At 46.3% G+C, this 12,373-nt stretch overlaps 1 protein-coding gene across 1 annotated transcript; it reads right to left on the bottom strand.

Moving 5' to 3' along the window:
- Positions 1 to 1,078: 1,078 nt before the first annotated feature.
- On the bottom strand, positions 1,079 to 5,524 carry LOC135899634 (uncharacterized). The gene is made up of 4 exons (XM_065428936.1): positions 5,425 to 5,524; positions 4,942 to 5,046; positions 3,541 to 3,629; positions 1,079 to 3,158 (listed from the first exon to the last, which is right to left on the bottom strand). The coding sequence occupies exons 1-4, from the start codon at positions 5,522 to 5,524 to the stop codon at positions 2,220 to 2,222; spliced, it is 1,233 nt and encodes a 410-aa protein (XP_065285008.1). The 3' UTR covers positions 1,079 to 2,219.
- Between the last annotated feature and the right edge of the window lie 6,849 nt (positions 5,525 to 12,373).

Raw genomic sequence — 12,373 nt, 5'->3', positions numbered from 1 at the left:
GAGCAATATAAGATAGAAATACAAGGTGGAATGTTAGAGGCTCGTGTACTGTACGCTGTCAGTGCACGTTAAAAAACCCCAGGTGGACGACGTTTCCTGAGCCCTCCACTAGGGCGTCTCTCATACCCTGAGTCGTTTTGGGACGTTAAACCCCATAAACAAACAAATAGTGTAAAATCAGACATTTGATAATTCAGGTCACAGAATTTAGGTTAAAGAAAGTACAACTTAACAAAACATTTGAACAAAATTGGTTTCCTTGATACAATTCACAAATAAAGCCATACTTTAACCAGAAGTAAGATCCAAAACATCGTGTCATCACATCAGTAGGAATACAAATAATGTTTCAAGCAAAGCAACTAGAAACAGTATAGTGCTCCCGGACAGGTGTAAACAGCAAACAAACAATTGCAAGATAGATTCGGACAAAATTGCATATTATATGGGTCACAAACATACGAATTCAAAAGAGTGAAAAATATTACGCAAGGGCGTTTTCAAAACTTCTAGGTCGGAACACTGAACAATCTCTTTTGATAATTTCAGTCACTGATAGTACGAACCAGAAAAAAATTTTTGAAAGTGTCTGCTCTAAAATCAAGCAGTGCGATGTTTGCTAAGAGAGAACTGGCAGCCTCTATGCTGAGTACAGTAAAAAAATTACAGGTAAAAATTTGTTACAGGTAAATTGCACAGTGTATGCAAGAATCGTGATCATCAGCCTGGTTACGCCCACTGCAGGGCAAAGGCTTCTCCCATACTTCTGCAATTACCCCAGTCATGTGCTAATTGTGGCTATCTTATCCCTGCAAACTTCTTAATCTCATTCAACCACTTAACTTTCTGCCGCCCCCTACTACGCTTCCCTTCCCTTGGAATCCAGTCCGTAACCCTTAATGACCATCGGTTATCTTCCCTCCTCATTACATGTCCTGCCCATGCCCATTTCTTTTTCTTGATTTCAACTAAGATGTCATTAATTCGCGTTTGTTCCCTCACCCATTCTGCTCTTTTCTTATCCCTTAACATTACACCCATCATTCTTCTTTCCATAGCTTGTTGCATTGTCTTCAATTTAAGTAAAACCCTTTTCGTAAGCCTCCAGGTTTCTGCCCCGTAGGTGAATACTGGTAAGACACAGCAATTATACACTTTTCTCTTGAGGAATAATGGCAACGTGCTGTTCATAATTTTAGAATGCCTGCCAAACGCACCCCAGCCCATTCTTATTCTTCTGATTATTTCAGTCTCATGATCCGGATCCGCCGTCACTACCTGCCCTAAGTAGGTGTATTCCCTTACCACTTCCAGTGCCTCGCTACGTATTGTAAATTACTGTTCTCTTCCGAGACTGTTAAACATTACTTCAGTTTTCTGCAGATTAATTTTTAGACCCACTCTTCTGCTTTGCCTCTCCAGGTCAGTGAGCATACATTGCAATTGGTCCCCTGGGTTACTAAGCAAGGCAATATCATCAGCGAACCGCAAGTTACTGAGGTATTCTCCATTAACTCTTATCCCCAATTTTTACCAATCCAGGTCTCCAAAGACCTCCTGTAAACACGCTGTGAATAGCATTGGAGAGATCGTATCTCCTTGCCTTATGCCTTTCTTTATTGGAATTTTGTTGCTTTCTTTATGGAGGACTACGGTGGCTGTGGAGCCGCTATATATCTCTTTCAGTATTTTTACATACAGCTCGTCTATGCCCCGAGTCCGTAATGTCTGCATGACTGCTGAGGTTTCGACTGAATCAAACGCTTTCTCGTAATCAATGAAAGCTATATATAAGGGTTGGTTATCTTCCGCACATTTCTCTATCACCTGATTGATAGTGTGAATATGGTCTATTGAGTAGCCTTTCAGAATCCTGCCTGGTAACGGACAGTAAGCTGATCGGTCTACAATTTTTCAAGTCTTTGGTGTCCCCTTTCTTATGGATTAGGATTATGTTATTCCAAGATTCCGGTACGCTCGAGGTCATGAGGCATTGTGTACACAGGGTGGCCAGTTTTTCTAGAACAATGTGCCCACCATCCTTCAACAAATCTGCTGTTACCTGATCCTCCCCAGCTGCCTTCCCCTTTGCATAGCTTCCAAGGCGCTCTTTACTTTTTCCGGCGTTACTTGTAGGAGTTCAAATCCCTCTAGACTATTCTCTTTCACATTATCGTGCAAGAATAGCCTTTTCCAAATACCACGCATACTCGGCAAGCTTAGCTACATGGCTGTGGATTTGCAGGAACAACAGATTGACAGAAATTTGTCAGTGCACAGCAAACGTTGACGATTTTATCTAGAGGTGTGAACTGGTGTCCCTGTTTGAGAGTCGCATACTCTAGTGACAGAACGGATTTCATTATGACATACTTATTACGAACCAAGCCGATCACCCTCTCAACATGAATTCTGACATTTGCAATATTTCTCGTTGCCACGACATCCACTGCTGACAATTGTCTTTTGCCTTTGGTGAATGCAGGTATGTGAAGCTTTGCACAGTACAAGCCTACACTGTCGGCAATATCAAAGCCTCTGTCGGCCAATACCACATCACCATGAGATAAATGGTCAAGAATGCCGCAGTGTTGAGTAATATGTTTGTCAGGGGTCCTGCCTCCCCAACCATTGGAAATAAAGGTGATCACTTCCTGAGGACATAATCCTATCAGGTACTTGGCTGTATTGCTAGATTTGTACTGGGACCAAGTCTGACATCTTGGTTGCAGGGATGACGGCCATTCAAGCTTGATCTCAAAGCAGTCGACTATGACCGCTACCTTTTCTCCGAATGATTCAAAAAAGGCTTGAGGCATTGTCCTCCTTATTGCTTGCCTTGAGGGCCATGACATCAGAGGCTTCAGTCGGCAAAATGCAACGTGTAGCCATTTGTCAAATATCCGGCATACGGTCGATTCTGATATATTAAAGGGGTAAGCAAGGTCTTGGAATGGCAGGTTCAACTTAAGCTTCATTAAGAACACTAGAAATTCTTGAAACTTTACCAATGAGTTTTGTGGTGTGTGTTTAACAAACTTCTCTAGGAGGTAGAACACAGCCATTAAAACTACAAAATTTGGAAGACCTGTGTAGAATGACACTTTGTTGGGGTCTTCACGCAAGGACGCTTCCAACATTTCCATTTCCTCTTTTTGCTATTTCATCTTGGCCAGCTAAACGGATAGTTTGCGGTAATGTTCTTCTAGCAATTGGAGGTCTCTGCACGTGAGCTGAGTTTGGACTTCTGCCTCTGGAAAAAGAAACAGATCAACAGAATTGCCTGTCAGTGTGAAACTCAGGACATAATAAAATTGAGAAACCTTTAGACTAACATGCTTGGGAATCATATGCACGCGAACCTGTCGTTGTAGTAGACTCCAGAATGGGGCCCATTGGAGTGAGCTCATCAGGCTCTAGTTCCGAGCCTATGGCGTGCTCAGGTGGCGTTACAGGCCTCGCGGGCTGCTTGCACACTGCAGCAGCATGTGGCTTGTACTGCTGTCACCGTTTACACCGCATGTAACGCGCGGACGCAACCATAGTAGTGTGGTCATAACGGCCGTGGCCCAGCTGCAGACTCGGTGCCCAGTCCGGATTTCCATCGTCCATGAAATTGGCAGGCTTCCCTTTAAAAGAACACACATGCAAATGCATTAACTGCACATGTACCGTGTATTAATTGCAATTTAAAGCGCACAGTTGGCAATCTACAGAGCTTTGACTAGCGCTTTCAAAAAAAGCTCGCGTGAACGCCGCGGGTAAACAAACTTCGGCAGCAGGAAAGAGAAGTGGCCAGGCGAGTTAGTGTTATAAATGGCGTAATCTGAAAATTCCTTTACCTTTGACGAAGTGAAGACCGCAAACACAGACATACTTGTCATTCTTCAAGTCCTTTCTATTTATTCTTGCCAGCCAAACGCTCCGGCGCTGCTCAGACAAGAGCCTCGTTCGTTCACATTGGTTCTTAATAACCGCGGGCAAACTAAACAGTCCGATGTGTGGCTGTGCCTTGTCCTTGATAGCAGAAGAATCGCTTCTCGTTCTGCAGCCAAAAAATGGCACAAATCGTCATTTTGAATCTGGAATTGTCGGTCTCCTACTACTGCAGAGTACACGACCCAGCACAATCTCCGCAGCAAGTGTTCTTAAACACGGCGGTTTCCGGTTTCCTGGCTTGCGGATGTGACGATGGTGCAACCCATGTATACGTGTGTGTGCCATGCGTACAGTAAGAGAATATCACAGTCAAGCCACAAATGTAAATAACCTTTGCAAACGAACCCTTATCACGAACCCTTATACAGTAGGTCGTGATTTAGAGGCTCTGGGCAATGCTATCGCGGAAGGCTGCTGCCGACAGGGCTGGTGCGTCATCGCCTTCGGCGGGTTCAGCAGACGAGACATCAGTACCACTGTCGCTCGCCTCGAGGTCCTCCTGACGTCGCCGCATCGTCGAGCCTTGTTGTGCAGCACACAGGCTGCAAGTACAATCTGTACCGCCTGCTTGATGCTGCCGACATCAATATATAGCAGCCGCTGGAACCGCGTTTTGAGGATTCCGAAGGCCCCCTCAATTACCACTTGCTGCTTACTGTGCGCGTAGTTGAAGGCACTCATCCATGGCTGCCAGTTCGCCGTAGTCTGGCGGTAGGGTGGCAGCAACCACGTCATCAAAGGATATGCAGCGTCCCCCAAAAGATAGCCTTCTGCAGCATTAATGTATGGTGATAAAATAATTGAAACACACACAGACTGAATATGACACAAAAATATATACAGCTATATCAAACATTCGAGCTTCTGCGCATCATCAGGGTATTCATTACTTGCCTGTGGGCATACATGTATGCATTTTCTGACCCCTTGCGTGCTATACTTAATTTAATTTTGCAATATAATAAATATGCATTAGTGGAACGAAATGAGGTGATTTCATACCTTCGCAATTGGCCGGTGCTTCGTCGTACACGAAGCTGTCCCGGAGAACACGAGCATCGTGGGCGCTCCCGGGAATTCCGATGAACACATCGATGAACAGCATATCTGCATTGCAGATCCCCTGAAGAATGATCGAGTGGAATTTTTTCCTGTTGTAATAACTTTGCTCAGACTCCGACGGCCTAGAAATGCGGACGTGACATCCATCGATGGCACCGATAACGTCCGGGAGTCCCGACCTGCGACGAACCAACCCCAAGAATGCCCGCTTGCTCCGCTCCTTTTCGTCGTGGTCAGGCCAGCAGACTTCTCTCGCACTTATGGAGAAGATGAAATCCAAGACACGGTTAAGTGCGGCGTGGACAGTTGATTCGCTGACATCGAACTTGTCGGCAATGTGATACATAGTTTGTTGCGTGCCTATGTACGTTAGCGCAATAAGAACCGTTTTCTCGGCTGAAATTCGGGGACGTCCTCGGGTACCTTCTGGGTAGTAGCTCGACTCCTCGAACTCCTCGACCAGGGCTCCACACGTGCTTCTTGAGAGCCGGACCAACTTCTTAAACTCAAATTCCAGGTACATTGGCACGACACTTTCAACGTACAAAGGCACCCTGTGCCGATCCTGTCTTTGCAGCTTCGTTAAATGGTGAACTAATGCGAACTCATCACCGATGAAATCTTCGCCGGCATTGTCATTACGGGATGATCTCGGAAAAGCAGGCTGAACAGCGATGTAGCCACTCGGAGGAGTTCTTCGGCACTCATGTTTACACGCGGAGAACGCGCAAGCGAGCAGACGACGCCGGCGCTCCTTCCGCGGCATTCGATTTTACGAACTGAGGCTCGCCTTCAAATTTCAGCCCACCTGACAATGACGCAATTCCCTCTCAGAACCGGAACTAGCTGGCTGCCATCTGGCTGCCAGCGGGCTCCCAGAACTCCGAAAATCTAAGAGGCCCAATGTTTATTCCCACTCCCTAAAGCCCCTTAAAAATACAAGGTCATTCCAGATTGTAGCGCCACCTTATATACACAGGTGGCGACCTCTACAACTGGTAACCTGTCTAACGGAGTTACCACCGACTTCTATTGCACACTCCTTAATGATGTCCATAAGACTGTCATTCATTGCTTCAACACTAAGGTCCTCTTCCTGATTAAATCCAACTACCTGTTGTGTGATCCAGAATTCCTTTATTTTCCCTGTTACCGCTTACTCATTGATCGGCTTCTTATGTACCAGTTTCTTTCGTTCCCTCCTCAAGTCTAGGCTAATTTGAGCTCTTACCATCCTATGGTCACTATGGCACTTTGGGAGCCTTTAGATTTAAATGAACATTTGCGAAATGTAACATGCAGTCGGCAGGAATGCTGCGGACAGCCACCTGTTATGAATACTTTGTCAGTTTGAAAAAACTTTGTACACGTAGTGGTCAAATTTGATGTAACTCCACCACACCAATCATTAGCAGCAAAGCGAAAACTGGACCTCACCTAAACCAATAACGATAGGCAGAAGTGTACTGTTTCCTGCTTATCCCGCTGCACCAAACCAGCTGAATAAAACAATTAGGAATGGTTCAGCAAAGGACACAGATGGTTATTTTGTTGTGTAGTTGGCTGATGCGGCCTTTAACTTTCGGTGCACTCAGTGGAGTGTGCGAATTAGATTGTAAAGGCACTAAACTAAGCTGGGGGATGAAATTTGCAGCAGGTAGTTGGCTGTCACCGATTGGCCCAGTAGAATCTCATTTACTTCACACTGCTTTCTTGTTTTGTGCTTCTGTGTTAGCTTAGTTGCAGTAAGAGTTCTCAAATTACTTGGTGCGCCAGTCCAGTCACCACCTGCTCAAAAGCTGGTGTGTGCCGCAAGCTTGGCACCTGAAGGTACTTTTTTCCTTTGAGTGCTGCAGCCTTTGGACTAGGTTTAAACATTTGCTAAATGTAGCACGTAGTCACCAAGAATGCTGCAGATAGCTGCCTGTTATAGTATTTTGTCTCTGAAAAACTTTGTGCACGTAGTGGTGAAGTTTGACATAACTCCACCTCACCAATTATTAGCAGGAAAGCGAGGACTGCATTTCAACTAAACCAATGAGAAATGATAACGAGAAGTGCATTGTCTCAGCAGCAAAGACTAATGCAGGGCTATGTGTTTTTGTTATGTTCTGCAGAAATTTCAACACAAGTTTTGTCTACTTCCTACACTTTCTTGCAGTTATCCAAAATATTCCGGTGCTTATGGACCTCGTGAAGACCAAGCTCGAACTTTCAGCGCCAGAGTTCTTGGCCTGGGTTAAGCAAGCATACACGGACCAGGACATTATAGATGTTGAACCTTTAACTAGACTGCAGGCACATTCACATCTGTGGATGCAGTATAGGAAAGGCATGGTTACGACTAGTATAGCCCGTGCATGCCTGACTCGTGCTCAAAGCTTGAACAAAGAACCACGACCCCATAACCTGCGAGGAGTGTTCAATCTAGTTATGCATTCTACCACATATCAAAGTGCTACAATGAAAGAAGCAGAGGCCAAGCAGTTCTATTTATGTAACCTTAAAAAAGGGGGTCATGCTGCCTCTGTTGCAGGTGTAGGACTGAAGGTTTTTAAGGATATGCCAATTGTAGGTGCATCACTAGATGGTGTGGTAACATTCACATGTGAATGCTGTAGAGGAAAAGCCATAGCTCTTGAACAGAAGTGTCCGTTGAGACTTCAAAACTCGTTCAGAAACTTTCAGGACAAGAAGCCAGAACTTGTCTATGAAACGCAAATGAATGTGATGATGGACGTTTTGAACATGTCGGAGTGTGATTTTGTTGTTTACATTAACGAAAATGAAGTCGAAATTGATACTCTACGGTTTGACGAAAACCAGTTTGAGGAGCTCTTGCGAGCTGTAGAAACTGTTTTGTGGGTATCTCTACCCAGCATTGCAGAGTGAGTGTCACTGAATGTGCTAATTAAACTGAAAGCTTTCAGTACAAATACCAACTGGTGTGCATGCTGCATTCTCAGTTCTAGTCCCCGTGTTCTGAAGTCCTGCCAGCATTTTCTTTTGTAATGTTCATTGCAGTTGCATATCGAGCAGCAGTCTGTCCTCAACATTCCCAAAGAAATCTTTGGGCATTGTGCAATCTCACTGGTTGCACACTACACATGGTAGTGGTGCTAGCTGTGGTGTGTATGCACTAATCAAAAAGTTTAGGCATTCCTTGATTCGCTCAAGTGTAGTTGTCTTCCCCTTGGAGAGCGTTGAAAAATAGAAAGCCGGTCACCTAAGCAAAAAGAAGCAGCCCATCTCATTTTTGCAGCAGCAAAGCGTAAAAGCATGAAAGGTATTGGTTACTCGAAGGAGTGGATGCTGGAATGCATCATGAAAATGAAAGGGCCAAAGCTGTATGAACATATGTGCAAGCAGTCCAGATCCTTGTTCTACCATCAAAAGTCACCTACGCAATTACACTAGGGAATACAGGTCAGGATTTGGATTCAGCAGAAAGGTTTTTAGTGTGCTAAAGAAGAAGACGAGCTCAATGCATGTCTTCAAGAAACACGACGGACTCATGGTCGATGAAATGAAACTTTCCGAGAACTTTTCTGTGATGCCTGGTGGCCACATTGATGGGTTCGTTGATTTGGGCGCTTTTACCCCAGACAGTGACAAACATGCAGTGTGTGACCACGAGATGGTAATTGTCTTTGTGCCTTTTGTTCGTAGCTGGACAAAAATTATAGCCATTCGCTACACACAGCAATGTGCAGCATCAATGTGCAGCAAGGTGCAGCATTCAGTGGATCCTAGCCACTCCATTTTGTATCCAACTTCCCTCATTTGGTAAAATGCCTTATGAACGGACTCCTGAAGTCGAGCTTCAACCACCCAGCAGGCGAGGTAATAGCAGCTTTTCATTTTGTTCTTTTCCTAAGGGCTCGCAGCAAGCAGCATTGAGCCATATGTGTAGTGATGTACATAGTATTTGTCATGAAAAAATATATCTTTTATGTGTGTTATAGGTGTCGTTTCAGCCTGTGCGAGTAGCCTTGAAGCTCGATGGAACTAATGTTATTTTTCAAGCTATGCTCAGGATAAGAAGCTGCCACGACAACCCGAATAATTTTGAAGAAATGAGTGTCAATTATGCATTTCAGCTGTTTGGTGATACTGCCCTCAATGGCCTCCGCCTTCACAAGATCGAGCTTGAAGCAAGCTGTGGAAGCCTAGAACCAATGCTCACATTTTTTGGATAAGCCCTTTTCTCGATCTTGTTTTCTAAGCAAGAAGGCCATTTTTGGTCGACTGCAATTAAAGAGAATACAATGCTGTTTAGTGTAACAACAAATTATTATCTTTAGTATTTTAAGTATGTTTTTATCATACATTTGTACTGCAGAATGATCCGAGACTTGATAGAAATTATGACGTCCCGGTTCCCTGCCAAAGCTCTGTGGCCTGGCTCTGTTGCTGAGGGCCAGTTGCTGTCTTTCCTGGCCTATCTCACAGAGTGGGAACTTCATGCTGGGGGACAAAGGGGCTTCCTGTCCCCACCTACAGCAGTGGGGCTTCGAGTTACTGTGTCTAGTGTTTTATTCATACTTGATCATTTGTCAAAACATGTTGGCTATAAGTATATGACATCGAATCTGAGTCAAGAACCAGCCGAAAACCTCTTTGGGATCAAAGACAATCATCGGGGCGCAACAGTTGTCCTACACTGCAACAATTCCTAATAACTGTTAGCTGCCTAAGCTTCTACAGGCTAGCCAAGTCTGTGTCAAATGGGAATGTGGAGCCAGGTGTACTGACATCCCTCCTGAAGCCAGATGGAGTAGGTCTAGTAAGCAGAGCAAGCAGGACCTCATTGAAAGGTTGAGTGAAGATGGCAACCTAACTGGTGCACAGCAACACATCAAACCTCAGTAATATTGTTCCAGCTCATGGCCCATGCGTTGTTGCAAAGGGCGATGCAAGACTAGTTTTTTACATTTGTGGATATGTAGTAAGGAAGTTTGTTCTCAAAATAAACTGTGAAGAGTGCCGCACATTGCTCCTTACAAGCAAGGAGAGTGTAGAGTTTCTGAGTGCTGCTGACTACACGAGGCTAAAGGACAAAAGTGTTTTCCTGTATCCTCATGGTCGCCTGTTTCGGTTCATTTGTAAACTGGATGACCTCTTCACTAGTTGCTTCAGCTTACAAGAGCATCATGACACTGTCGTGGACATTGTTAATCTGATAAAGAAAAAGCAGCAAGAAAGCGTTGGATGTGTTAATCATTCCGAGTCGCCAACAGTGCAAATGGTTGCCTTCTACGTGACCGCATGTCTACACTTCTTTGTAAGGGCTCTTAATTGTGCCAGGTGCCAGAAACGGGAAACCGCTAACTACCTAAAGCTCAGCCGCTGCACATAAGCGTGCTTGCTTGTTTTTCAGGGAACCTTATTTCGTTACTTTACTGGGCCGATGGGCGAGTCGGGCCAGACTCCGCCGGAGTATGGCGCAACACATCGGCACTCGCCACCCTCTGCCGGGAGGGGAGAGCTTGGCAGCCGTTGGCTCACGCCCCGGCCACAGTCACCCATCGCCCCAGAACCCCGATCTGGCTTCACGGGGGGAGGTCATCCAGTGGCACTTGAGGAGGAGGACCGCACTCCCGTGCGGAAAGGCCCAGCTACATCAGGGCAGGCGCCGCCTGCTTGTCCTGCCATCCCCGCCCAAACCCCGGTTCCTCCCGACGCCCTGTCTAACACTGACACGATAGTTGCGCTCCCCCAGGGCTCTATCTCCGTCTCTCCCGCGCCAGCGGATGGCAATGTTCCTCGGGGGGAGACGGACCAAGGAAGGCAGAGATCCTCCGCAGTGCCTGTGGCCAGCTCCTATCAGAAATGGACGGAGCCGCAGATGAGAATTTTGGCGCAGGCCAAGGTGAGGCTTCCGCCCGGAGAGCGGCTTATCAACGCTGCCCTTGCTGCGATCTACCCATCACGATCAGCAGAATCGATCAAGGGCCTCTGCAGGCAGGGCAGATATTGCGAGATATTGGCCCAGGAGTCAACCCAGCTGCCTGTGCCAAATGTTCCTCAGCCAACGCCTGACGCACCGCTACCCGACAACAAAATTCCGATTAACTTAATCCCTACTAAAGACGAGGCCCATGCGACTTTGCTTTCCTTCAGGCTTGATGTTGACATGGCGGCCAACCTGGTTGAGTATCCACTGACTATGTCGTACTTAAGAAATCTTTACGAGTTCTTCGGAGTGAGCTCACGACCTGCGAGGAGGCGGAATGGTGATAGCAAGCACCAGATGGCAGAGTCCCCTCTGCGCAGGCAGCCCGGAGAGAGCTCGCGGGCATACAAGCAGCGCCTATTTCAAGAACATCAACGGTTGTACGCCTTGAGTCCGAAAGTCTTGCTTGAAGAGCTTATACTAGACACAGGAAAAGTGGAGCCAATCACCCTGGAGGCAATCCATTCCGCATACGATCCCATATTCAATAGTGAATCACCTACGGTAAGTGAAGTAGGAATCAAAAGTAGCTTGCCATCAGTGCCCCCATTTTTCCTCAGAGGAGCTTTCCTCAGTTTTCCTCAGAGAGAGCTGTGCAAGCTCCCGGGAGCCGAAAAGAGAAGCATTGGCATTAATTCAAGCCAAGATAGCAAAAGTTGGGACAGTGGTTGTTAGAGATACGAAAAAAAAATTACCGACGATTACGTTACTTCCTAATGCGAAATTTGAGTGCAGCAAATAAGCTGTTTCACCTTTTCGATAGATTGAGGCAAAGAAATCGAGCAACACATGTATGCGCTATCACAGAATTTTTTTTTATTTTTCACACGTATTCCTTTAACAAAGACTCCACTAACAGTTCTTGACAGTCATGAAGGAAGCTTTGTGGTCGGAGAAATAGACTGATATATGTTCGACTTGGTACACTAATGCTTGATTCTCAAAGACGAGATCTATACAAGTGCCTCGCGAGGTTGTCACAGCCGTGGGACGCGTTACCAGCGAGAGGAACGGGATGTTCTCCCACATAAGTGTTAGGAAATTGCTGTTTGTCTTTATGTCAACATTAAAGTCCCCCACTACTAACATCGGTGTGGATCGATGGACGGTTAATGCGAGTTGCAGGAAGTGCACGACGTCTTTCGTGAGTGCGGTAGCGGACTCACGAAAGTGGTATCAGTCGGTCGCTGCTAGCGCTGGGGGGATGAAAGGGGGGCGGAGCTGGTTACGAGGCCGACGACAACGCCGACGACGACGCAAAACCCAGGAACGGACGCCAAAGAGCCATTTGTGTAGCCAGCCCTCCTCCACAGTCTCTCCTCCTCCCTTCCATCATCCTCCCTCGCCCGGAGAGCCGACAGCGCGCATGCGCGGCGGCGGAGCAGATTCGTCGGCGAGCTGGTTACGAGGCCGACG

This window comes from Dermacentor albipictus, chromosome 7, assembly GCF_038994185.2.
Source record: "Dermacentor albipictus isolate Rhodes 1998 colony chromosome 7, USDA_Dalb.pri_finalv2, whole genome shotgun sequence".
NCBI lineage: Eukaryota > Metazoa > Arthropoda > Arachnida > Ixodida > Ixodidae > Dermacentor > Dermacentor albipictus.
The sequence above is the reverse complement of the archived record's forward strand: the minus strand, read 5'-3'. Positions and strand labels throughout refer to the sequence as shown.